The sequence below is a fragment of the Cyrtonyx montezumae genome, unplaced genomic scaffold, assembly GCF_038088225.1.
Source record: "Cyrtonyx montezumae isolate F1298 unplaced genomic scaffold, pur_monq_1.0 scaffold_8, whole genome shotgun sequence".
Lineage (NCBI taxonomy): Eukaryota > Metazoa > Chordata > Aves > Galliformes > Odontophoridae > Cyrtonyx > Cyrtonyx montezumae.
In genome coordinates, this window is record NW_027072089.1 from 67438203 (window position 1) to 67462760 (window position 24558).

Below are 24558 nucleotides of genomic sequence, written 5' to 3' on the forward strand. Positions count from 1 at the left end.
TTTATTCAAACAATTCCACTGTAATACTAGTGAATTGAAACTGTTTAAAAAAATGAAATGTAGAAAATGACTTGCCATTTTGACGAAGGGCTTGACAGTGAAGTCGTTCATACATCACTCATAAGATTTTAGTTCAAGTTTATGTACTAATACATTATTCATTTGAAGTTGTGAAGATGGCTGCATGCAATGTTTTGTTATGCAGTAGTTCAGATTACATTATTGGTGCAATTAAATTTTAGAAAAATAAACATATTTGATATAATCTACACTACTGTTTATGTAGGGCTTGCATGTTCAAGCCTTATAGGTATAGTACCAAAATAATGGTTGACGCTTTGTAGCATTGATAAGTATTTTTATAAGCATTCTTCCTTAATATATCAAAAAGTATTACTCTATTTAAAAGTGTTTGTGTTTTCAGTATTTGCTGGCCGGTGGCTAATGTCATTTTGGACGGGGACTGCCAAAATTCATGAACTCTATACAGCTGCTTGTGGTCTTTATGTGTGTTGGCTAACTATCCGAGCAGTGACTGTGCTAGTAGCCTGGATGCCACAGGGTCGTAGAGTGATTTTTCAGAAGGTCAAAGAATGGTCTCTCATGGTGAGTCTCAAGAACTATTTGTATTGAAATATCAAGAGAAGTTAGCTAATAAAACCTTTTTTTTTTTCTTTTTTTTTCTTGCCTGTTTTGCACTGTAACTTGTACTGTATTTTCCCTTTTCTGACTTAAAACTTGCGGAGCTTACATTCCTATTGCATAGGCTAACTCTAATTTTGGAAAACAGTTTAAGGCAATGTTAAACAATCAGTGGAGATGAGTTTGTATATGTGTGTTACATAGGGAGACACATATACATATAAAAATGTACATATTCACATTACAGGAACAAAGAAAACAGCATAGATGTTGCACCATATGTGATGTGTCCTCAAATATACATAGGTTGCTCTGAAAGTAATGCTTCCTATGTATTTGCATGGAAACTACAATAGATGCAAAGAGAGCAAGAATGCTATTTGATAGAGCAAATTCTCAGCTACAAAACATTGTTTTTCAACAGTCACCAGTTAGATATGCATTTTTGCCAGCCATGAGCAAGAGCCTGCGTGCCACACCCTTAAAAATCTATACCAGTGGAAGAAACTTGCTGTTGGCCACTGCTGAAACATACCACCCACCACCTTGCTGTGCTCACATCCACTGCTTGGTCTCCTTAAATGTTCTCCAAGCATCAGTGAAAGTCAATGGGTGCCATTTTTTTCCACATGGAGGAGTTCTGTGATACACATCTGCTTCATCAGCACTCCCAGATCAGATGCCATTTGTCAGACTGCCCCTCTGTTGCCATCTGTCACACGGCAACAAAATGAAATGGAATGTTTGCAGGAAGGTTCAACCTCTGCTGCCATAGCACCAACATCCCATCTGCCTCTGACGTGTTGGGCCAGTATATCAGGAGGCATTACTTTTGAAGCACCCCTCATAAACTATTGAAATACTTAGGTGGGATATTTTAGCTGAGGTTTTGGTTTAAGACAGGAAGATTCAATTGTAGTGAACTTCCAAGGTTTGTTTCTAACTGGAGAAAAATTAGTAAAGACAAGGTTTTTGTAAATAAATGTTCTATGTTGCAAAATTTCTGTGTAATAAAATGCCATTGGATAGTGTTTCCTATTGAATGGTAGGATGTGAGTTTGTGGTTAAAAATTACATGAATACCAGTAAGTACGGTTGTCTTTTTCTGGATGGCCTGTAGAACAGGACTCAACCCTAAAAATTTGTATTACAAAACTGCTGATGTTTTTGTAATTATTTTTATGGGTGCGTATGTATATGTGCATTAGAAATTTATATGATTTTTTTCTCCAACTTTGTCTGTCTGTGTGGTTTAAGTTACATTTTGAAGCTTAAAAAAAGATTCCTAACAACCATATGAATTGAATGTCTTGGGTTTTTTGTTTTTATTTTTTATTTTTTTAGATAATGAAGACACTGATAGTGGCAGTACTGCTAGCTGGTGTGGTTCCACTCCTGCTTGGCCTTCTATTCGAGCTGGTCATTGTTGCGCCTTTGAGAGTCCCTTTGGATCAAACACCTCTGTTCTATCCTTGGCAGGTCAGTTGCTCCCATTCTTTTTCTCCTGCTGATCCATTCCTTTGCTTAGGATTAAGGGCTACCCGAGTTGGATTAAGGGTTTACATGAGTTTGTTCTATTTTGGAGTTGTCTTTGGCTTTGAAGTGGTAGTGGCTGATTTTCCCAGCTCCAAGAAGTTGTGTATTTTACAGATGTCATTTAAGTGTGAGAGTATCCTATCTCTTAGGGGTTTGCAAAAGAAGCCAGCTCTTAAAACAGTTTCCCTTGTAAGCAGAAAAGTTTGGTTATAGATTGTTTTTTTTCTTCATTTTGAAGCAATATAAACAACTTATTCTAAAACCTTTCAGTCAACAAGCTGTTAACAAAGTTGCTAATGTTAACTGTGTTTTTACTAAACTAGGATTGGGCCCTTGGAGTTCTGCATGCCAAAATAATTGCTGCCATAACTCTGATGGGTCCTCAGTGGTGGCTGAAAACAGTTATTGAACAGGTGAGAAAAAACTGTCCAGGTGAATTATCTGTGGAGTGCATGTTGATGAATGTTTTGTGGAAACGGAGTCAGAAGACTGAATTACTGTTGTAGTAATTTCAGTAACTGAATAAAACTGAAGTAGTCTTGTAGAATCCCTTTAAACTGTATGGCCTTATCCGTTAAGGTGTACTTAGAGATAAAAGAAAAATAAACCTCAGAAATCTGAAATCAAGGAAATGCTGCCTATAGGTACATGCAAGTTTGAGTATGCGTTCAAGTAAGAAACATCATTCTTTCTTCGAAGGAATTAATCTGTGTACAGACAGTGGACAGATGTAGTGTCCCACCACAAATATGTGGAAGAATTTCTTTACGGTAAGAGTGAAAGGAGCACTGGAGCAGACTGCCCAGAGAGGTTGTGGGATTTCCCATGGAGATACTCAAGATCCATCTGGGTGCCTACCTCTGCAACCTGTTGTAGGATACCTACTTTAGCAGTGGGATTGAGCTCGATCTCTTGAGGTCCTTTCCAACCCCTTTGTAAGAGCTGTAGAGATTCCCTTACACAGGAATGTGTACATAAGTAATGTTAGTAAGGCTGAGTGAGCTTTTCTGAGTGCCAGTTTTATGCACAAGTTGTTTTTCCTTGACTATAACCTTGAAGTTCTATACTTGTCATCTCAACAGTGTATCTCTTTCCTTTGTTAAAAAGTAACTTTTCTGCCCTGCACTGAATGTAGTAATGTCTGTTGGTGTGTGCAGTGACCTCAATGTAAAAGGCTTTTTAGATCAAGCATATACTCCCAGTTCTTAAACATGTACTGGTTGTGGTTGTCTCAGGTGTCACCCAGGAGAAATGTGGTCTTAGTTCTGTGAGTACCTCAATGCGTGCCACAGCTCCTTTCATTCCAAATGCTCTTCCTGGGCCTTTTTTTATACACGTGTACTTCTGAACCTTCCTTAGAAATGATTGTATGTGGACCATGGTACAGAAGCCTTTATCTAGCTATATGTGGTAGCTGATAGAAGTTGTTTTCCAGAAAAGTACTGAAATCATTTCCTGAAGTCCTTAAGGTGCAGCCTAGCAGGGAGTCTTTCACTTTACAACCATGACCATCGTGATTTCTTCAAGTTGGGGACACCGTTTGCCTCTCATAAAGAGTTCTGTAATTGTAATTACTACTATAAGCACAAAGCATGTCTCTCTGATTGACCTATTCTACTTCTAACTTGTTCTTCATAGGTATATGCAAATGGGATTCGTAACATTGATTTACACTTCATAATCTGTAAACTGGCAGCACCGGTGATCTCCGTTTTGCTGCTTTCCCTGTGTGTGCCGTACATCATAGCTTCTGGTGTTGTACCTTTACTAGGTATGTATGCAACCAGAATACCTGTCTGTCATCTGATGCTTTAGAGCAAGGTAAAATTAGCTGTGGAAATAAAACATGAAGCTCTAGGTAATTTTTTTAGTGAAATAAATGTAACTAGAAGCAGGATAGAAGTGCATATTTGCCAACAGTTGTCTTTTTGCTGCTTAGTTTTGATGTTAATTGGATATTCGAGAAGCCCCATTTTATTCCTCAGCCTTTTGTTTGAATGCACAGTGTTAGTGTCATCTTCTTGCCTGGTACAAGTTACACAGAAGTCACTAAGCAAGAAGAGCTAATAAGCTCTCATTCAGTGTGTTTAATGGGAAGCTTTCAGCTCTGCTGCTCAAGATGATCAGGACAGACAGCTGTCGTGTTGGATATCTTGAGATAATTGGATGTTACTTCACTATGCCCTACTGAAGTTACAGTATAACAGAAAGCGAAAGAACATACAGAAGCAGAATTGCACGTGTTACCTTCAGCAGTGTTAAATTACTTGAGGGCTGTATCTTATTTTGTAGGAGTCACTGCTGAAATGCAAAATCTCGTTCAGCGTCGGATTTATCCTTTTCTGCTCATGGTGGTGGTCTTGATGGGAATCCTCTCCTTCCAAGTCCGCCAGTTCAAGCGCCTTTATGAACACATTAAGAATGACAAGTGAGTGTATATTATATTTTTGGTGCTTTGTTTTGTTTTTGCATTTTTCCACTGTACATAATGATAAATAACAACGACAACCTCAGATTGAATGTAAAGACTTAGGGATAAAATGGATTTTAGGAAGCTTTTTAGACAAATGAACCTTCCGAAGCACACTTAAACCATTCTTATAACTTACTGCATACTTGGAAGTAAAGTATAGTTCAGTTAACTTGTAACAAGTTCATTTGAATAGCTTATTTGCCCCATCAAACTTAGTGCCATTTCTGATGATTTGACTAATTAGTAGCTGTATTACTGTTAATATCTATTTTACTCAGATGCATGTTAAAACCTAATGGTTTTCTCAGTGCTTTTCTGGTTAGCCCAGTTAGTTTGCAAGTTCTAATTGTTACCCAGGTTTAGAATAACTTGCTCTGTTTCTGTCCTTTAAAAACACCCTTTCTGCTTGAAATTGATCAGTAACACATCAGACATTAGGGAAGAACTGTTCCAAAGTGTGTTGGAATATGTTTGATTTAGTTCTTTAGATTTGGGTGCAGCTAACAGATCGAAATATTGATTTAGATTCTGTAATTTTTTTCCTTTTCCTTACAATTCCTTTCTTAAATTCTCAACTTACTCCACTCTGTATGTCTACATTACTTTCTTAATGCAACTCACTACCTCACTGTTCCACTGATGTTGAAAGCAACAGATATTGCAATTTATTCAGCAGACGTATTGCCTGCTCACTTCTGCCTGGAAGTACTGGGACTAATATTTCTGTCATGTTTTCATACTTACAAAATATACCTAGGATCTTTCTTTAAAACATTTTATGTCCTTTACAGAGTAGTGTGCTATGCAGTTCCACTGCTGTGGGAGCTATGTGGAAAAATTAGTTGTGAGCCCCAGCATCTAGCCTTCCTACTTTCTCTTTTGTATAGAAAAGAAATTAGTTCTGTGCTAGCTCAGCACATTCACATACAATAGTTTGTCTTTCCAATGGCTACAAAAGGGGTCAGACCTCAAACCTAAACTTCTTTGAAGCTTAAATGTTAGGAATGCACTAATACATTAAAAATGCTTGGTGTAAATGTAAAATTAATGAAATGTTGAAATACTTAAGAGCTGTAACAAACATGAAACCGTGAGCAATTCCCTTTATAGTACCATCTTTTAAAAATATTTGTTCCCCACCTGCTTTCATAACCTGTTTCTGCAGTATTTGCTCTACTGTATTAAATGCAGCTTGTATATATTTTTTACACATTCTGCAATAAATATAGGTATCTTTTAGGCAGAATTCAGCTTGTATTAATATTGCAAATTGCTTTCTTGCAGCATGCAAAGCTATGAAAATATCTGTAAATGTGAATTGCTTCAACATTTACTTAAAGTATTGTAACTACCGTAACCAGTAGGAAATTATAGTCTAGAAATGTACTTGTTTCATGCAACACATTTCAAAAGTACGTGCAAATTCTGTGATATTCTGAAATGTGCAAAACATGCCAGTTGTTTGGTTATAGGTTCATAGGTTCATAAGGTTGGAAAGGACCTACAAGATCGTCTAGTCCAACCATCCTCCTGTCACTATCCCTACCCAACTACTAAATCAAATCCCTTATGGTAAAGCAAGAAAAGGAGCAGTGACAAAAAAGGTTGAAAAGGAAATAGGAAGTTTCAAGTGAAGACTTCACATGAGTTTAGATGTAGAACCAGCAGACAAATAGGAGGCATGGAAAGGAACTTAGATGGCAAAAGGTAGTGTGTGAAGCAGTGGTGCAGAAGGAGGTAAGGAATTGCCTGAAAGGTAAGAAAAAAACTGCTAAACTAATGGGATGGTGAGGTGTGGGAGCAGTTAAAATAATCATGCAGCCCTTAGGCCTGACGTGATGCAACATCAGGATATTTTGCCAGCCTTTAAGAAGGGCTGAGCTGCAGTAAAAGCTCTTCCTTTACAGTATCTTTGTTATTAACAAGGTTGTTTTACTTTTGATATGTGAGCTGAGCCTGTCAGTACTCCTTAGTGATGCTTGTTCTGCATTGAAGCAGGTTCTTAATTGAACTTCGAACCTCATTAACACTCTACTTTGTTTTTTTACCAGAATTGTTGCTGTTGCAGATGTTTTGTTGGTTCAGGGGAACACTGCAAAAATGTTCACAGAAATATCAGTCTGTGATGGGACTGGGGATATAAATGAGAACACACTCTTTGCATTTCATACCTTGACTCAGGCGGCTACTTACGTCTGAATTGTATGACTACCAGCGTTAAGCCTGTGAACATAAACACACAAAGCCTGTATTCCTTCATGAAATACCTGGAAGCTGAGGGGAGGAAGAAAAGATGAGTGTGGAGAGTGCTGAAGACTGTTGGACCTGGGGAGGGTCATGTGTAGAATAACTTTTATTGAAATAAAAAAGCTAATTCTGCAAGAAAGGAGATAAAATGGTACGGAATAGTAGTAACTTATGTTGGTTTCTCCCTGTTTTTATTGTAATTCCAGGTACCTTGTGGGGCAACGTCTTGTGAATTATGAACGGAAGTCTGGTAAACAAGGCACATCGGCAACTCCACCTCAGTCTTCACAAGAATAAATGGTCATATTAAACATCTTGACCTTCCCTTTGCCTTTACATGTTCCTTGTTTATAGACTTTTCTTCAGTTTTTGGATATCTCTCCCAATAATACTCAGCAGTGTTTTGGCTTCTGTTTGTAGCATCCAGATAGCAGTTAAGGCACCATTCCTTATCTGCGTTTTCTGTTGTTATCAATACTGTCTGAGGTCTGTATATGTGTAAATAGAAGTATCCTGACACCCTAAAACCTTGGATTAAAAAGAATGTGCATAGTACATCTTAAAAAAAAAAAAGTATATTAATTTATTAAATCTAGTTGTCACTTTATTTTGGACTGTTGTTCTGTTGACAAACAATGTGCCACAAAGCAATAGTGCAAAGAGGCAAGATGTTTTTATAAAATCTGGAGCTTACTTTACGGTGTTCATAACAGTTCTTATTGTAGTAATATAGTATGATTTTTTTCATGAGTGGAAGGGCCACACAGAGTATCAGAAGTAAGCAGCTGTCTTACAGGCAGCAGTGAAGTGGCTGTGATGAGAACGTAATGAACTGTGTATCTTGCTGTCAAGTCTTTTTTTATTATTTTGTATAACACCAAAGCTGTTGTACATTTTCTATTGCCTGATCGTTTTTTCACATGTCTGAGTTTGTAATATTGTACAGTTACTGTTAAATCAAGAAAAGTCATTTTCTGGGAATTCAGATGTATTCGTTGAGGTTCAGCTGGGTTTTTCTGTTTGCTTTGGGGATTTATGGGGCTTTGGGAATCAGGATTTCCTGCATTGAAGCAGTAAGTAAAAATTCACTAAAGGTAGGTGATGAGTTTAAAGGTACCGAGAAAAATAAGATAGGTTTACCACTTATCAACAGAAGTGTTTTTCAAGACATCAAGCGAAGGGTTGAACCTTACCAATGCGTTTGCACAGAAACAAAGAGCATAGTGTAAGCAACATTCTGATCTGGTCCTTAATTAAAGAGCTTGAAATCTTTTTTCTTTCCTGTGAGTTACCTAAGCTGAATTACAGCATGAATTTTATTTACACAATTACATTTAAAAAAAAAAAAAAAAAAGTCTGTTCTTTCAGAATCAGTCGGTGTGAATTTTTCATGGGAGCAATCCTGAGGAAGTCACATACCATCGATTGCCCGTGGAGAGGGGAAATACATATGCTGTTATTTCTGCTATTGAGCAGGCAAGGAAAAGTTACCAGGTCTCTGCAAGGAGGGTCAAACAGGAGCTGCTAAATCATGTATGTGTTGTTTCTGTATGGAGATAGTAAGGTTTTTTTAATGTATATCTTGTAAAGAAAATACATAGCATCTCAAAGCTTTAAGTACCATCAGATCAGTGCTAAAACTGCAGTGCTTTTCCTAAATTAGATGAGGGAATGCAAATATCCATTGCAGTAATCAGGAAATTGATGAAACAATTAACTTTGCAACGTGGTACTTTGTCCTTCAGTATTCTGCACTTAACCATACATGTATCTAATGAATACTTGAGAATCTGGTGGGTTTTTAGAGCACATCATCTCCTTTTACTGGTACCACATCTCTGGTGGATGTGTTTTGAGCTAATTTGGTCCAGGCTACAATGGTGGTACTGCATTTCTTGGTGTCTGGACTCTCATGCGCAAGCCAAACGCATCAGAGTCCGGCACCACAGTCAGGAGGTCAGAAACTACTGCCTTACAGAGTTACTGTTTTCCCAATAGATTTGAACCATAAATATTAGCTTTTTGAGTGATGTAGTAGGATTTTTCCATTTAAATGAAGTAACAGAGAAATAGCCAAAATGTTTCTAATTCACACTTGCTGACTAAAGGCTAAATGGAGCATTCACCTCAGATTACTTTTGATGTGCACGTACCTTGTGGGACAAACATTTTTTCACAAGGTTGGATTCATTGGTAACTTACATTATTTGCTCCGGGGTTCTGACCTTGACAAATCTTTTTGTAAAGAGTTCCAAAAATCTCCAACACAGGCAGCACTGCTGTGCACCATGCAGAATTTGCAGTAGTGCCGTTAGTGTCACTTCTGTGTTTTTATCAAAATCGGTCTTAACATTAAAATTTACTAGGAAAAAGCCACCATGCTGTTTCTTATTACTGTTAATTTTGTAAGTCGTGATGTTTATTTAAAAAAAAAAAAAGTTGCTCCAGTCATGTAATGTGAACTGTGCAGCTATTTTAATGTAGCTTACATTATCTGTGTCTGCTCTTTGTTAATGAGAACTGGTTTCAAACGAAACTCGAGCTTGCTTTTGCACTACTTTACAGATCACGGGTGGGGTGAAGTTTCTGAAACTGTATTGTAAGAGTCCAAAATATCTCATCTCTGTCTCCTTATTTTAAGCATGTTCTAGGAAAGAAAGTTGTATAAAAAAAAAATTAAATGATTTCTTTTAATTATTGTTTAAAATTTTAATAGTTTGCCTTGCTGTGCTGTGTGTACTCTTCTGAGATAGAAACTTGATAGGAAGCTTGTCAGCGAGCTGACTGTTGCTAGGACAGATGACGAGCTGTGTTCCAGTGACTTCCTATCTGTGCCAGAGCAATAATATGGCATGCAGTGGTCTTGCATTACTCTTCAAGTGGGAGAAACTCTGTATGATTTCATCTCAATTTCTGGTGACCTTAAGTCTTGAAGGGAGGGGCTGGAGTTGTCTGTCAGCTTAATTGCACTGACTCTGTGGTGTTGAGTGTCTATTGGTGTTATTAGTTCTACAGGCCTTTATCCACGAGCTGTCAGATGGCTTTGTAGCTATCTTTTGCATACCGAAGGAGTTAACTGCAGCATGGCTTCGGCTGTTTTTACACAGTTTTATATTGGTTACAAATAGTTCAAACTACACCTTTTCTCTGACTACCCCGATTGTACTGCGTGAAGCCAAAGTTCCTTGTTTACATCCTGAGTGCCCTCTGGAGCCTGTGGCTGTTTTCTCAGTGGTAGGATGCAAGCTCCAGCAGCGATTGCAGCACTTCACATCAGTTTTCAACAGCGTTCGTTCATTCCTCCCTTGCCTCCTCCCTATGGATGAGCAAAGGTCCTCATTGGAAGTATTTGCAGCAGCCCCATCGTTCTTAAAAGAATTCTGTGAATAGCCCTTCAAAACACAGATGGCAGGGCTTCATTGATCTTGCAGCCTAGCAGGCTGGTCAGCATTGCGTTGCTGTACTGTCTGTCCATGAATCATATCTCGCCTGTAACTGCCTCGGGACAGGGCAAGTGATTCTTGTTAGGTTTGCCTCGTGTTATAAGTGCTGTGTGGCCTGAGCAATGGCTGTGGTTGTCAGCAGAAACAAAAAATAAAGCCATTAAACGGAACTGATTTTTATATTAAAGCTCAGATGAAGAGCAGAAGCTGTCTTCAGAAACAGATGAGCTAAACTTCTACAAGGTGTCAAGGTAAGTTAGATCTCTTTTTCCCTGATGCCTCAGTTGTTAATTGGATTAATGAGCAGAACAGCATAGTTACAATAATGTTATTAAATCTGGGATTATTCCAGTGCCAAGCTATGCTTATTCTTTTAAATCCTTTGTTCAGAAGTCACCGTAAATGGAGAAATGCAGTGCTGAAATACTTAATAGTGGATACATCGGTTTTACACGTTCAGTTACGAACGTGCCGACTTTCGCTGCGTGCCCCTTCCTCATCAAAAAGGCTTTTACCTAACGGCTGGATGCGTGACCCGAGTAATCCGGAGTCGTCCTACTCCCGGCACCCTGCCGGCTCCCGACCTGCCCGTGCCGCTTTCACCCGTTAGGGAGCGGCCCCGCGGCGCTCAGCGAGGCTGAACGCGGCTTGGCGCGGCCGCCACAGGCCGCCCCGCCCGCCCGCCCGCTCTGTGCCGGCACGGCCGCGCTCGTTGCCCGGGCAGCGGCGGGGCGGAGCGGGGCCTCGGCGAGCTGCGGGCGGTGGAGCGGGGAGCGGGGGCGGCAGCCGGTGCGCTCTGATTGAGCTGTAGGTGGCCCTGATCGTGGCAGGGAGTTGGGCTGGGAGACCTCTAAGGGTTCCTTCCGATTCAAACGATTCTGGTGTATTGAGAGGCGTGAGGAGGAAAATCGCTTAGCTGAAGAGAGCTGCTAACGGCAGAGGTAGCCTTGGCTAAGAGCCACGGTTGGGCTCCAAGCTCCAGGCTTTTGCTTGGTATCGAGATTACAGTTTTAGAGACTGCCCGGTGCTCGTCTGCTTTCTCTTCTGAGCTGTACGAGTTCTCTAGTAGCCTCTAAAAAAGGAAGCAGTTTGGGTAGAAAAGCCGTTCCCCCTGTGTATGCAGGCAGCTTTTTGTTGTCCTTCTACATCTGTTTTATTGCTGCTTTCTTCAGGTCCGTGTAACTGAACTTGAAAAGACCATGCCTGTTCCAGACACCCTGTTTTGCGCTCAGCAGATCAAAATCCCCCCTGAGCTACCCGACATTATGAAGCAATTCACCAAAGCTGCCATCAGGACTCAGCCTCGTGATGTTTTACAGTGGTCAGCCGCGTAAGTACATCACCCTCGCTACGATGTGGCACTGTCAGTGCTGTACCACAAAGACCCGATGCTTTTGTTGATTGTACAGAGGGCCATTACATTCCTCAGCGTATTAACACAACCTGTTGGCCTTTTAAAAGTAGCCTAGTACTTGACAAAGCCCTATAATTTAAAACATTCACATCTAATTCTGTTCCATTGTTGGATTTTATTTTGGAGCGGGCGGAACTGGCGCAAATGGTTACGTGATCACTGTGGTATTGCCAGTTGTGCTTTGCAGGTGGCATGAGGGAGGAATGCTAAATAAATCAACTAAATAAATCTGAGGCTCTTCTCATCAATCTAATGAGAACGGTCTGTACTTTGGTTGTGCAAGCACACTCATGATGTTAATAACTTCCTTTATGCCTTTGCCAAGAAGGGCTGAGTAAATAAGTTAAATTACTTACAAATTATGAGAGTATTATAAAAAGGAGTATGTAAAATCTAGGAACTGTCTTCCACTAAAAAGAAAGGTGGGATCTGGGCAGGAGGAGAATAGCAATCCTGCATGCTGAGTGCTTGCTGAACGCTGCTACATATCTACAGGAGCATGGAGGTTGATTTAGGGAACTCTTAAGTGCAGTTTTTAATCGCCCTAGGTACTGGAATTTCTCGCTGTTCCCATTCTCTTAGGTACTTTACAGCACTGTCAAAAGGTGAGCCCCTTCCAGTGAAGGAGAGGATGGAAGCACCTTCAGCAAAAACGGACGCTGGTTTGACCCCAGGACTCCTTAAAGTCTTGCACAACCAGGTACAGCCAGACTTTTAGCAAATGTGCATGTGCTTGACTTAGACGTATGGTAGACGATTGGGCAGACTGACTGTCAAAAATCTGATATATTTTTGGGAAGGATCATTGTTCCTAGTTCCATTCTCTCTTTCGGTGTTCTTACTGTTGTACTCTGATTTTGTTTACAGCTTTCTGCTAAAGGCATTGTAAGCGTTGCAGAACTGAAGGAAAAGTGGAAAGACTTGTGCTTGCCAGAGGAGCAGCTGGAAGCTATCCTGCTGTTGGATGTCTTTGATGAAGAGGTGGAGTGGATGAAGATTCTGGCACTTGGGTGCAGCGTGCTTGGTGAGGTATGCTCACAGAATCTTAGAACTGAGTTGGAAGGGGCCTTTAAAGGTCATTTACTCCAACTCCTCTGCAATGAACCAGGGGCACCTACAGCTACATCTGCTGCTCAGAGCCCTGTCCAGCCTAATGATCACAGCAGGAACCTTCATGGCTCGCTGCTTATGATAATGTATGAGGTAGACCGTAGAATAATTAATGCAAATGGACTTGAGTTAGATTGCATAAAAGCACTTCTCTGTCACTTTGTGTGCATCTACAAACAGTGCCCATAAGAATGACTTACAGGTCATTTTGGGAGGAGAGCTTAACCAGAAAGGGCAGGTGATGCCCTCAGCTTACTGGGGTGGCAATAGGACAGCTGGCATGTCCACTGGCAGCCCATGAGGAACAGGGTGGCAGAGGAATAGTGCTTAGGGCATCACTGTGAAAGGCTACAGAGAAGAGCTGGAGGGAGAAATTAAAACATCAGTTTTAAATTGTGTAGCCAATTACATTTTCACAGAAGCACTTAATGTTACTTAATCTACGTTTAATTCTTTTAATATCAGTAATAAAACCCAGCAGAGCATTGTAAATGAATTATTATAAAATACTTACACTAAGCCGATGTTCTTGTATAAAATTGAAGACTGCAGAGGGGAAAATGAGGTATTAAGAAGAAAATAAATGCTCAGTAGTGCTTTGTGAATGTTGCGTTATTGAAAAGCAGTGAACGTTGACCCAGTCTGGCCATGCAGTTGTTGTTTTCCGTTTGAACTGCATATTTCTTGATTCCAATCCCCCCCCCCCCCAGAATTAGATTTTGTGATTTCTTTTTTCCTTCCTTCATTAAAAAAGGTCATAATAATAACAGCAGCAATATTACTTTAAAAAAACAAACAGGCAACAAAAGAGAATGACCGAAACAAAAAAGCAGTCCCAGGGGCATTGTTTTGATGGAGCTAAACAGCCTGAATTCATCTCCTTTACCCATCCATTCAGATTTCTTTAAGAAATGATTTGATTTTAGCTCTGTGTGATGAAAACCTAAACTTCAGTTTGCTAAACAAGAAATGCTCACAAACTGTCACATGCTCTTCCTCTGGTTTTAGTTTGCGTTCCAAGTGAAGCAGCATCGCAGCTAAGATTGAAAAGTAGAGCTCTAACCTGAGATAATGTGGACTGTTCAGAGCACCATTCATCTGAAGTATCTTTCTGTAAAACTGATGTGGATTTACAGTCTCATCTGTTAAGAATGATCGCACAAGCGGGCTGTTAAACTGTCCTTGAAAGGCAGGAAATTCAGTGGAAACATATTTACTGCACTGTGAGGGAGAATGAGCAGCTTGGAGTGGCTGGAGAGGGGGTATGGCAGCTTAGTGTTAACAAAATGCTGAGACTAGAGGGCTGTGCTGAGATTTGTATTGTGTGAGCAGCTGCCTCTATGCCCACAGAGGCCTCTTTTAGGAGGAACCAAATTAAGTGACATTTTCAGGAAAGGTTTTACTGAAGCTGCTCCTACCTCAGCCATCATGGATTATAAAAGATTTTATTTGGCCTATATATTTGCAATGTCATTGCTTACATATTGAAGAAGAATAAAGAAAAATTGAAGAAGTTATAACAAAAATATGACTTCTTGGGCTAACAAAGGCTTTTTTTGTGTTTTTGCTGTTGTTTTGTTTGTTTTTGTTTCTGGTATGTTTTTAATAGCATCCAACCAGCCTTTGTTTCAATCAAATTCCGTGCCAGACTTTTCCATGTATTTCCTTGTATAGCTTAGGGTGGATAGGGCACTGGATTATAGGCACTGAACAGAATAAAGGATTCTTTCAAAGCATGCTTTGAGCTAACACTTAGAGGCATGTTTTTGTTCTGTAGAGAACTTTGACTCTTCTTAGATTCTTTTTGTTTCAGGATTTTTTCTAGTAACTGTGAAAATGGGACTTGTATACCAAGAAGGATAATAGTAAATATTATAATTCCTAAAATTTAGTATTATACTGCTATTAAGTCATAGTACAAATCATCACAACACGAATTTTCTAGTGGTTATTTTGTTTTGTAGATTTGTCTGCCTTGTCTACCAGTGCAAATTCATTTAGACCCATGTGATCATATATACACGTAGATAGATATAGCGAGGTTTGAGTTGCCACAGTTGCAGAATGGAGCACTTTGGCTGTATTGGAGATGGTTCAGACGACCCTGTGCAGTCTTTCAGCATGGCAAAATTGTGATATTTTTTACTCCTGTTTATTACTAGAACTTTACTATTGTTTTCCCCCTCACAACCTGCACTGTTTGGTAAATCACAGGATCACCAGGTAGGAAAAAAACCTCTAAGATCACCCAGTCCAACTGCCCACCTATCACCAATATTCCCACTGAACCATGTTCCTCGGTACAACACCCAAATGTTTCCTGAACATCTTTAGGGACGGTGACTCCACCACCTCCCTGGGCATTCTGTTCCAGCACTTAATCACTCTCTTGGAGAAGTATCTCCTGATGTCCAACCTGAAACTCCTCTGGTGCAATCTGAAGCCATTTGCTCTCATCCTATCACTAGTTACATGGGAGAAGAGGCTGACCAGACCACAAACTCCCTCCAGGCAGTTGTAGAGAGTGATGCAATCAATCACCCCTGTGCTTTGTCTTCTTCAAATGGAACAGTCCCAGCTCCTCATAAAGGTAGTTCATAAAGCTAGAAATTTGATATTGAGAGCTAGGTAATGATGATAAAGCCTTCATTTTGTTTACACATTTGGCTTACAGTCTGCGTTTTGTCATGGTATAGAAAAGATGTTCACGGCCCTGATGCTGTTCTTATTCCTTCCTTGAACCCCTTCCAGTCCTTGCTGAGTTCAATGAAACATGCCTGCGAGATTTTAACACAGGACCCAGAAGGTGGAGCAGCTCGCATCCCCTATGAAACGTTCTCATTCCTTTACTGCTATTTGGCAAGTATCGATGGAGACATTCCAGATGAGAAAATCAAAGCTTTCCTCCAAAAGATTAAAGAAGACACGTAAGTAAAAGTTCAGGCATCGATTTTAAGCTATACGTCACCTCTGGGTTCTCCACAGAGCTCTAATTTTAGATGAGTTATCTGTCTTCACTTGGGGTGTATCCTTAATGATAGGAGTAGAGGTTGACTCGGGTTATATCAAAAGCATACATAGTTATTTCCTGTAAGTGGTAAACCTTGGGGCTTTGAACTGTGAAATGATAAACTGTTATTTAGCCAGCTTTGAAATGTTGAAGTCACTATCTGGTGATGTAGTTTTTCCCCTTAGGAAGCAATTATATGCAGCTTTGTGTCATCTGTACGCTACTGGTAGCAGAACTATCAGCATCTTATGGGCTGCTCTTGTGACAGGGATCATAAATCAGAGGAACTGGGAGCTCCCACTTGAAGCCTATGAACTTTCTATTGTGTTTCTCCCCAAATTACCTCTGCCTGGAAATTATGTGAGAGAATATATAGCGTATGCTTGGTCTTAAATAGTTCAGCTCAGTGGCTTTTGTAGCATGAGCTTTGGTAAATTGTTGTTCTTGGGATGGTCTTCGTGTTGGTTGCCTCCAGTGGATACAAAAAAGTCTGCTGTGCCCTACGCCTGAATTCATCATGTTTTGGTTTTCATATCACACTAGGAAGGCTGGGCACCTTTCTAGTCTGTTGTCTTTCTTTACTTCCTCTGAATTGGCCAATAAGCCATGAACTGATGCAGGTCATCACAGCAGATGTGTAAATTGAAGGCTAAGCAAAAACCTCATAGTTTGACTATCCCATTGCTATCCATGGCAGCTGTGCTCAAAACTTGTGTGTGCTGTTAGTAACCTTTTGGCCTGCCTTGTAATAAGCAGGCAAACTGGTTCTCACTCTTGACTAAATTATTAAGTGCAATCTGTTAACAAATGATGAAGCTCTTTGAATGATTCATATCTCATATCACGCCAAGGTAATTGTACCAGCTTATTAGTGTCACATCAAAGGTTTTATTGGTAGAGAATACAGTGCTCTGTGCTGCAGGTGGGATCAGTGGTGAACTATCTTGGTGTATGTGTATGTATTTATCTGCACACATACATAGTGTGGAACACAGGCTTAAAAATCTCAGCATTTGTGGAGAGGAGATCTTGAGGACTTGCAGAACGTCAGGTAACCTGCGTGTGTTTGATCAGCCTGTATGTCACATGTGTGCCTTTCACCCCGTTAAACGAGAAGGCAGAGTGAGGGCTATGTGGATGCTGAACTGTACCGTTTTACAAATGGTAGCCTTGTCCTTTGAGCACTGCAAACTTGGCACGCTTCAATTCCCATACTGACTCTTCCCATCATCTGTCTGGAGTTGCTCTTTTTACTTTAGGTTCCAGTTCCATGCATATGGGTATCCAAAAATGCACAAGCATAGAAATGAACTTAATTTTGCTTGCTATTAATTACTTGTAATGATTTTTAATTAGTGCTACTATTAAAAAAATGGATCTCTCAATTAATGTAACACTCAAGTGTATCTTGCCTCGCATGCTACAAATTACCATACTGAAGCATTGTTCTAAGACATCGGTTCCTCTTCTTTTGCAGAGACCAACAGAGTGGCATGGTACTGCTCAGAAACTTTCTCAGCCAGCCCTCAGCACAGTTTTGATCCAAGTCGACTCCACAGCACCAGATGAGAGTGGAAAAACTGAAGCAAATACAATACAAAGAACCTCTTCTGCAGAGCTCCCTTTTCTTTATTTTGTTCTTGAAATTGCCTTCTATCAGGATGAATTGAACATGTAGCTAGATTGTTTTTTCACCTCTGAAATACTGATGCTCACAGCTTGAGAGTGGTACTTTCACTGATTTGATTTATACTGAATGAAATGCATTTCATGAGTCTTTCTGCCTGGACTTCATAAATAGAAAATTAAATTCAGAGATGACCACAGTGGAGGCCAAAATGACAGTGCTAAGGGAGTGCCCTCTGCTGCCAGCTTGATTGAAAGGAAGGAAGGGTAGAAGAGATTGATCTTTTAAGATTTTGCTGTTAGCATTCTTCATAGAAGAAACAAGCCTAACTGTAGTAGACCGTATGAGAAATTAGTGGAAATAAACTAAAAACTGATATAATCCCACTGAAGCTAAGTGGAATCCTCCTTTACACCCTTATGCTGTATGTGGATGGCTTAAGTCTGACTGTTTTTAAACCTTCCGTCACTGACACTTTCATGTTAGTACACAAGATGGGTTTCTTTGCATAAATACCAATGTCTGTCTACCTTATGTTTGAAAATGCCAGTCAATAATATTACTATTATAGAAACTAGCGAGGAGAGGAGGGACATCTCTAAGGAGATGTCTGTCACCACTGTTGCCAGCTTGACACTGATCCTAAATTTCTTTAAGCACAAGCTTGGGAACAGCAGCATGCCTGTTACCATCCTTTTACCACTTTTTCACTTACTGAAAGCTACTAGCTGCAGCTGAAGGTAACAGCCTTTTGGAGAACTCTGAAATCTGCCCTCTCACCTTTGATGCATGCCATAATGTGACAGTAAGTGCTGTCTTTCTGGAACGCTGTTCTGAGAGGTGACAGTGTCAGGTGGTAGACAGGACAGGAGCTACCTTCATCCCTTTTCAGTGGTAATTGATCCTGCTGCTCCAGGGCTTGCCCTGTCCACCTTTAGATACTACCCGTGGGCCAGGACAGTAAATTAGTACAGCCTCTCTCAGATTCCAATAGCCTTTGTTAAATTAAACACAAAGTGATTTCTTAGCCCTATAATTTATTAATAGATACATTAGTCTTATACATTTGTACATCTTCTGACATACACTGCTTTCTGTCTTGCCTGCTCTTGAACACTACCTGATTTTCCCTCTGAACACAGCTGTGAGGCAATACCAGCATCATGTTCACAGCATTACTGTCTCTGGCATAACAGCAGCAACAATACATCCTGTGCAAGTAATTCCTTGAACAAACAAACTCATGTTCTTGCTTCTACTTTCTTCTTTTATGGCTGTGATACTTGTCTTCTTCTCTGAAACAAGAAAACAAATACCATGTGTGCTGTTAGACTTAATGGAATCTGAAGGAATAAAACTACCTTAAAAAAGAAAGCTCTCCTTATATGTAATCATATCCTTTTCTGAGGAAAGAAAGTAAACCTCATCTTGGTGAGATAAACAATGCAACTGATTAGATCCCAGTGCAAACTGGAGCAGCAGTCTGAAGTAGAGAAATTGGTTAAATGAACAATGTACCCCCGCCATGGGAATGTCAAGATAAGCAGCCTCAGACAGTGCTGTACTAATCCCACAGCACATTGTTGGAAGCACTGACCTTTCAGCCGTGGAAAGTTCTGAACTCTAGATCACAGCAAGCTTTGTTTAGGCACTGGCTTGTTGTATTGCATGTGAGATCATCCTAGATTTTTCATTAGGCTAGATGTTCTCTTCCCTGTACAAAGGTTCATCTTCAGCACAGCAGCTACAGTTGCTCAATTCAGAAACAAGGATTCTGCTGGTGCTACTTCCCCTCACCTTTCTCTTTTCTTCCGAGAATCTCTGTCTTTCCCTCTGTCACGACTCCTTTTTCTTTTACTTGGACTCCTACTGCTCTCTCGCCTATGTCTGGTGCGTTCAGTGTCCTTTGAGCTTCCTCCAGACTGCCTCGAGTCCACTGAAGCTGACCGCCTGTCTTCCTTTCTGGGAGGAAAAAACAAAACAAAAGTCAAAAGATTACTGATTTTATTGAATAAGAAACAGTTGCACAGCCACCATTTTTTCAGTATCAGTTGTACAAGATGATCTGTAACAGTGCAAGAAAGAAGACATCTTAGTGAGCCACACTCCCTCTTAAAAAACAACCAACCAAAAAAAAAATTACAGGCTGCTGATGTCCACACAGAAAAATCAAATTCCTCGTGAATGCTTACGTGTTAACTGCGACATACCTTCCTGAAGATTTCGACTTTCCCTCTTCACCTATCTCTGTGTTATCCAACCTATTCTCTTCCTGCCAGTGGCTGCTGAGTTCCTCCATATGTACACCAATCACATCTCGAATCACCTCGAGAGTAAAGAAAGATATTACAAAACAAGCAAAACCAAAGCTGTGTGTGTGTCATGGTATAAATTTATGCTTCTTAAATTTATGCTGAAATGGTTTTCTTTAACTGTACAGTTTTACAACAGAGTAAGGCATATCTTGCTGCCATTTTCACATTCACTATTGCCAGAAATACTTCTGTTACTTGTAATTTCCTGCAGCAAACGAAACCAAAGAATATCTCTTCCTAGTAAGCTTGCAGCTCTGACCAGGAAGGGCACAATAAGCAGAATGTTTTACTTGTCTGAATGGTGTAAGGGTTGCAAAGGCAGAGACTAGCATGAACAAGGAGGTGTTACTAAAAAAAAAAGGAAAAAGAGTGCTCACCCAGCTCCGAAGAGCTGGGCTCACAGGGAAAGAACTCCAAAGGAGGGATCTCCAATGAGAGATCCTTCCTTTGTGGCAGTCAGCCCTTCAATGAGGTCTAAAAGGAATGAAGCCTGGCCCCACCCCTTCCAGTCACACAGGTGAATTGCCTTCACCTGTGCTCCCAGGGCTGACCAGATCTTTCCTTCAGGTGATCGTTCAGTGGTTCAGGCCGTGAATCAGCAGCTCCCATACAAATGGGTATGCAATTGTTTATGCTGATATGAACTAAGTGTATAAAAAACTCACAGCTTTCTTTCAAGATACTTACCTCAGTGTAAGACTTCTTTGTTATATGAACGTTCTTAGCCCTGTATGACTGTCGTCGCCTTTTGTAGTCTCGCATTTCAGCCAGAATTTCAAGATGGGACTTTGGACCTTTCTGACTGTCATCTAACAAAGAATTCAAAATAAAACAAATGGGCATTAGCACAGTATTAGCACCTGCAGGTATACAGATCTGCTGCTTAATGATAAAGTGTCTGGGGAAAAAAAAATACATTGGATAACATTCAGGAAGAATACAATGTAGAATATCTATTATGAATTTCACACAAGCTTCCTCTCCAGTCTTCTTACTCTCTATTAAAGACTAAAAAGACAACATCCAAACATCATTATGTTATCTAAGTCTCCAAACAGTAATCCAAATCAATGTACAGGCTTGCAGTTTGGTCAGACTTCTACAGAACACAGGCTCCATCTTCAAAGCCACTACAGGTGTAAGACAGCAGTTGAGACAGCCAAGTTCTGGGGAACATTTACTCATGTAGATGACAAATACCATCTCTCCTATGCAAAGGGTCCACAGAATAACAGAGGGAAGTTTTGCTTGGAGACACCAACGTGTCTCAATACCAACAGGAGGCTTTGCGTGCTGTATCCATTGCTATATTGCTCAAGATTTCAACTCAATGACCACCAACCTCTCATCAGGCTTTTCATTTTAAATTATCTTTAATCCCATCATTTCTTGTAAATATTGTTCCAGGCTTTGCAGTAACTTGTCAGCATTAAGTAACCTGAAGTCAGTTGCAAATGACAGCAGATCCACCCATTAAGATAAACACAATACCTACGCCAACAAAAGAGCACCATGGCTTTCTCAGAGCTGTTCAGCACAAAGAACAGTCTACTGTTTCCTGATGCCAGAATATCACTGCAGGTTTTTTTTTTTTTAATGGTATGTTTTCCCACAATAGAAAAAACACAACACAGTTCAGGCTGGCTTTCACCAAAAAAAAAAAAAAACCCCTCACCTACTGATACAAAGTTAAAGCTCTGAACAATAAACTCAACAGTAAATTATTTTTCAAACCTTGAGTGATCTTGGCTGCTAAATCCACAAAGAGGTCACTATCATTTTCAGTTATTTGTGACCTAGACCTCTGTTTCTTTGTTTCCTCAACGACGTAATCATAAAGAGCAAGACGGTCAGCTTGAGTCAGGTCACAGGTGGAACGTTTGTGATTTTGAGGAACTTCTACAGGCAGTGATGAATATGACCCTGGAATTTGAACAGCACTGTTAGGAGTAAAATTGCACGAATATGCAGGAAAACACTGAATCTCAAAGCTTATGATCTAGACCGCCCTTCCTGCCCTAGGGAATGGCCACAAGTTGCGCCGGGGAAGATTTAGATTAGACCTGAGGAAGCATTTCTTTTCTGAAAGAGTGGTCAGGCACTGGAATGGCCTGCCTAGGGAGGTGGTTGAGGCACCATCCCTAGCGCTGTTCAAGAAGCGTTTAGATGAGGTGCTAAAGGACTTAATTTAGTAGTTGGGTAGAGATAGTGATAGGAGGATGGTTGGACTAGATGATCTTATAGGTCCTTTCCAACCTTATGAACTTATGAACTTATGAACTATTACACAGCTACAGCTATACATTTTTTTGTGCCTACTGGCAAAGACAAACAAGTTAAACAAGTAATTTCAAGTCAGTAAATCTTAGAAGAGACCAAAACACCGTAATAAAAACCATTCCAAACAGTTTTAGTGTTATCTTCTAAGAAACACAGAATTGCAGTGAAAACTGGACAGCAAACACTGGCATCTAGTGGCTCACTGACATATCTTTGTGATATTTAACTGATTCTTTTCTACTTGTATCAAATTAATTATCACTTGTCTCCAGAGCAAAATGCACCTGATGCTCTATAAAAGCCCAGTGCCAATCACACGAAAGCTTTGCTTTGTTAAAAAAGGAGTGAAAATTCATGCCTGAGCAAGTGCTGCTGTATCTGAACATCAGGTTAGGAAAATACAACAAAGTTCCTGTAGGTGGCCCTACTTTTCCACTCTCTCTACTCTCCAAGAGAAGCACAAATTGGTCTTGCCCTCCTCTACAGATAGTCACAGGACCTGCTGTAAAACGAGACAAAGAAATGAGCTGAGACCACTAGTAAAGAATTTTATCATATTTGCAGATGTATCGGCATATTTATTGTGAAACTACTTGAAAGAGCCTAGAAACAATTCAACACAATGCTAATTACAGACATTGTTCAATTTTTGATCTAAGAAGGAATGGACAAGCATGCACAAATCATGACTGACAGTCCTTAAAACTGAATTCAAAGCACTGTTCTCTTTTTTCCTTTCCTCCTCACTCATCCCATGAAGAACAAGGTAGGAGGCAGCTTGAGAAGAGTCTGGGCCACAAAAGGCAGAAGACAGTATAAGAAAACGCAGGCAGAAAGTAAGCTATATGAGGTGGGATGGGAAGTGACAGACTAGTGCTTCAGGGAGCTCCCAAGTTCTGCACTATTGATTTACGCATCCTGAAAAGCACTAGAAGCAAAACCATCTCAAGTTCTTTACCTGGTTGCCCTTCATAAAGAAAGCAGTTTCACTCCCACATATAGAAGGGAAGGAATTTTAAAAACAGGTAAATAAATGAAGGTATCTCACAATTCAAAAGGAAAAATTAAGCAGCTCTCCAGAGGACAACTGAAAAGCTGTCTCCATACCTGGATGCCACTTACCTTCAGTGTAGCCTATGCCTTCTTTGGCACTCTGAGCTCTAGCTTGCTGAACTATGCGAAACTGTAGATCTTTATCTGCAGATAGAGACAAAGTATCACAGGGAACTTTTAAGTCAAGCACTGGGTAGACTTGGTGTTTATTTTCCAAGGTCTATGATGAGACTTATGGTACTTTATAGACCATTGTAGTTTTCATTTGCATGTAAGAGACAGTCTAAAAACACTTTTCTTATCTATTCCGTATTTGAATTGAGGGAAGGAAAAAAGAAAAAAGAGAAGGATTTTTGGGTTACAGGGATAAGGAAGGATATATATGTACACTGAAATCCTCACCAGTACTGTTAACAGTATTGTTACTGTACCTCCAAACTGAAGGGAGAGTTTTTAGCGACAGTGATTGCTGATGGCAGGGCAGCATTGCACGCTTTGGCGAGGACTCTGGTTCTGCCACACAAGCTGCACATCTCAGGGCCAAGGGCGGTGTGAGCAGGCTGCCCAGAGGCTTAGAGACGCGTGGACACGAGCATGGGCAGCCTGCTCCAAGTGAGCCCCGAGTTCCCCACCGCCCTGAGCCACGCTGCGGTTCCACCCCCACGCAGCCACGGTGCTCCGCCGCCCACCCGCGTGCTTACCCATTGCAACGGTGGGCACCTTCAGGTTCTCGTAGAAGAAGCGGGAGTCATACATCTCCGCCTGCGGGACACGGCAGCCCAGGCATAAAACCGAGCTGGAAAGGACCCTTACAGGCTATCCAGCCCAACTCCCTGCAACGCACAGGGACACCTACAGAGAGGTCCCCCCCACCCCGAAGCCCTCTCCCTCGCCCACCTGCTCCTCGGCGGAGTAGCCCATCTTGCGGAGGCGGCAGGACGCCGCGTGCCTCTCCAACGATGCCCGCGGCACACGGTGATGGGCGTCGTAGGGACACGGCACCCGCTCCACCTGCGGCGAGACAAGCGTCAGCGCGCAACCCGCCGACCCTCGCCGGGCAGCAGAGGGACCGGGGATCGGCGGGCGGTTGCCGTTACCTGGTCCTCCAGCCACACCGCGCACGGAGCCGCCATGGCTGCTGAGGGCGGGACGGCTGCGGGCGCCGCGGAAGCGGAAGAAGGCGCCGCCGCCATCTTTACTCCTGGCCCAGCCGAAGGCGCCATCTTGTGGGGCGCGGCGGGGATCTGTAGGGTTAGGGAGGGAACGGCCGTCCTAAAGAACAAATTTACACTGAGGAGAAGGACGAGTGGGTGTAACGAGGCGGGGCAGGGCGGGGGAAGCGCGGCAGATGGAGCTGCCGGAATAGCCCTCGTACATCTACTCTCCTTAGCACATTACAGCCGCTTAT

The 24558-nt window shown here is 41.1% G+C and overlaps 3 protein-coding genes across 6 annotated transcripts in view; 2 read left to right on the forward strand and 1 right to left on the reverse strand.

Moving 5' to 3' along the window:
* Positions 1-9592, forward strand: part of MARCHF6 (membrane associated ring-CH-type finger 6) — a 38474-nt gene extending 28882 nt beyond the window's left edge. For all 3 annotated transcript variants that reach the window (XM_065752052.1, XM_065752054.1, XM_065752053.1), the window contains 6 exons: positions 425-606; positions 1987-2121; positions 2502-2591; positions 3817-3949; positions 4471-4606; positions 7105-9592. In XM_065752052.1, coding sequence (XP_065608124.1) covers positions 425-606; positions 1987-2121; positions 2502-2591; positions 3817-3949; positions 4471-4606; positions 7105-7195 — 767 coding nt within the window. In that variant the 3' untranslated portion in view covers positions 7196-9592. The remainder of the gene's footprint in view (positions 1-424; positions 607-1986; positions 2122-2501; positions 2592-3816; positions 3950-4470; positions 4607-7104) is intronic.
* A 925-nt stretch (positions 9593-10517) lies between these two features.
* On the forward strand, positions 10518-17781 carry ROPN1L (rhophilin associated tail protein 1 like). The gene is made up of 6 exons (XM_065752065.1): positions 10518-10592; positions 11514-11671; positions 12338-12455; positions 12623-12784; positions 15617-15792; positions 17353-17781. The coding sequence occupies exons 2-6, from the start codon at positions 11541-11543 to the stop codon at positions 17414-17416; spliced, it is 651 nt and encodes a 216-aa protein (XP_065608137.1). The 5' UTR covers positions 10518-10592; positions 11514-11540; the 3' UTR covers positions 17417-17781.
* Positions 17782-17801: 20 nt separating this feature from the next.
* Positions 17802-24343, reverse strand: SNRNP48 (small nuclear ribonucleoprotein U11/U12 subunit 48). 2 transcript variants are annotated; one of them, XM_065752058.1, is made up of 9 exons: positions 24248-24288; positions 24048-24161; positions 23852-23912; positions 23220-23294; positions 21552-21740; positions 20505-20626; positions 19713-19828; positions 19300-19460; positions 17802-18797 (listed from the first exon to the last, which is right to left on the reverse strand). In XM_065752058.1, exons 1-9 carry the CDS (start codon positions 24281-24283, stop codon positions 18670-18672), a joined length of 1002 nt encoding a protein of 333 aa, XP_065608130.1. In that variant the 5' UTR covers positions 24284-24288; the 3' UTR covers positions 17802-18669. The 2 variants fall into 2 exon arrangements, with proteins under 2 accessions (XP_065608130.1, XP_065608132.1); XM_065752060.1 differs by having other exon boundaries at positions 18692-18797; positions 19300-19464; positions 24248-24343.
* Between the last annotated feature and the right edge of the window lie 215 nt (positions 24344-24558).

Bases quoted from the DNA above. Each gene is read 5' to 3' on its own strand.
- ROPN1L (XM_065752065.1), top strand. From the start codon at position 11,541: ATGCCTGTTCCAGACACCCTGTTTTGCGCTCAGCAGATCAAAATCCCC. The intron at 12,785-15,616 runs GTATGCTCACAG...AACCCCTTCCAG, and splicing joins GGTGCAGCGTGCTTGGTGAG to TCCTTGCTGAGTTCAATGAA. The intron at 15,793-17,352 runs GTAAGTAAAAGT...CTTCTTTTGCAG, and splicing joins CAAAAGATTAAAGAAGACAC to AGACCAACAGAGTGGCATGG.
- SNRNP48 (XM_065752058.1), bottom strand. From the start codon at position 24,283: ATGGCGGCTCCGTGCGCGGTGTGGCTGGAGGACCAG. The intron at 23,295-23,851 runs GTAAGCACGCGG...CTCTATCTGCAG, and splicing joins GGTGCCCACCGTTGCAATGG to ATAAAGATCTACAGTTTCGC. The intron at 19,829-20,504 runs GTAAGTATCTTG...TTTACTCTCGAG, and splicing joins CAAAGAAGTCTTACACTGAG to GTGATTCGAGATGTGATTGG.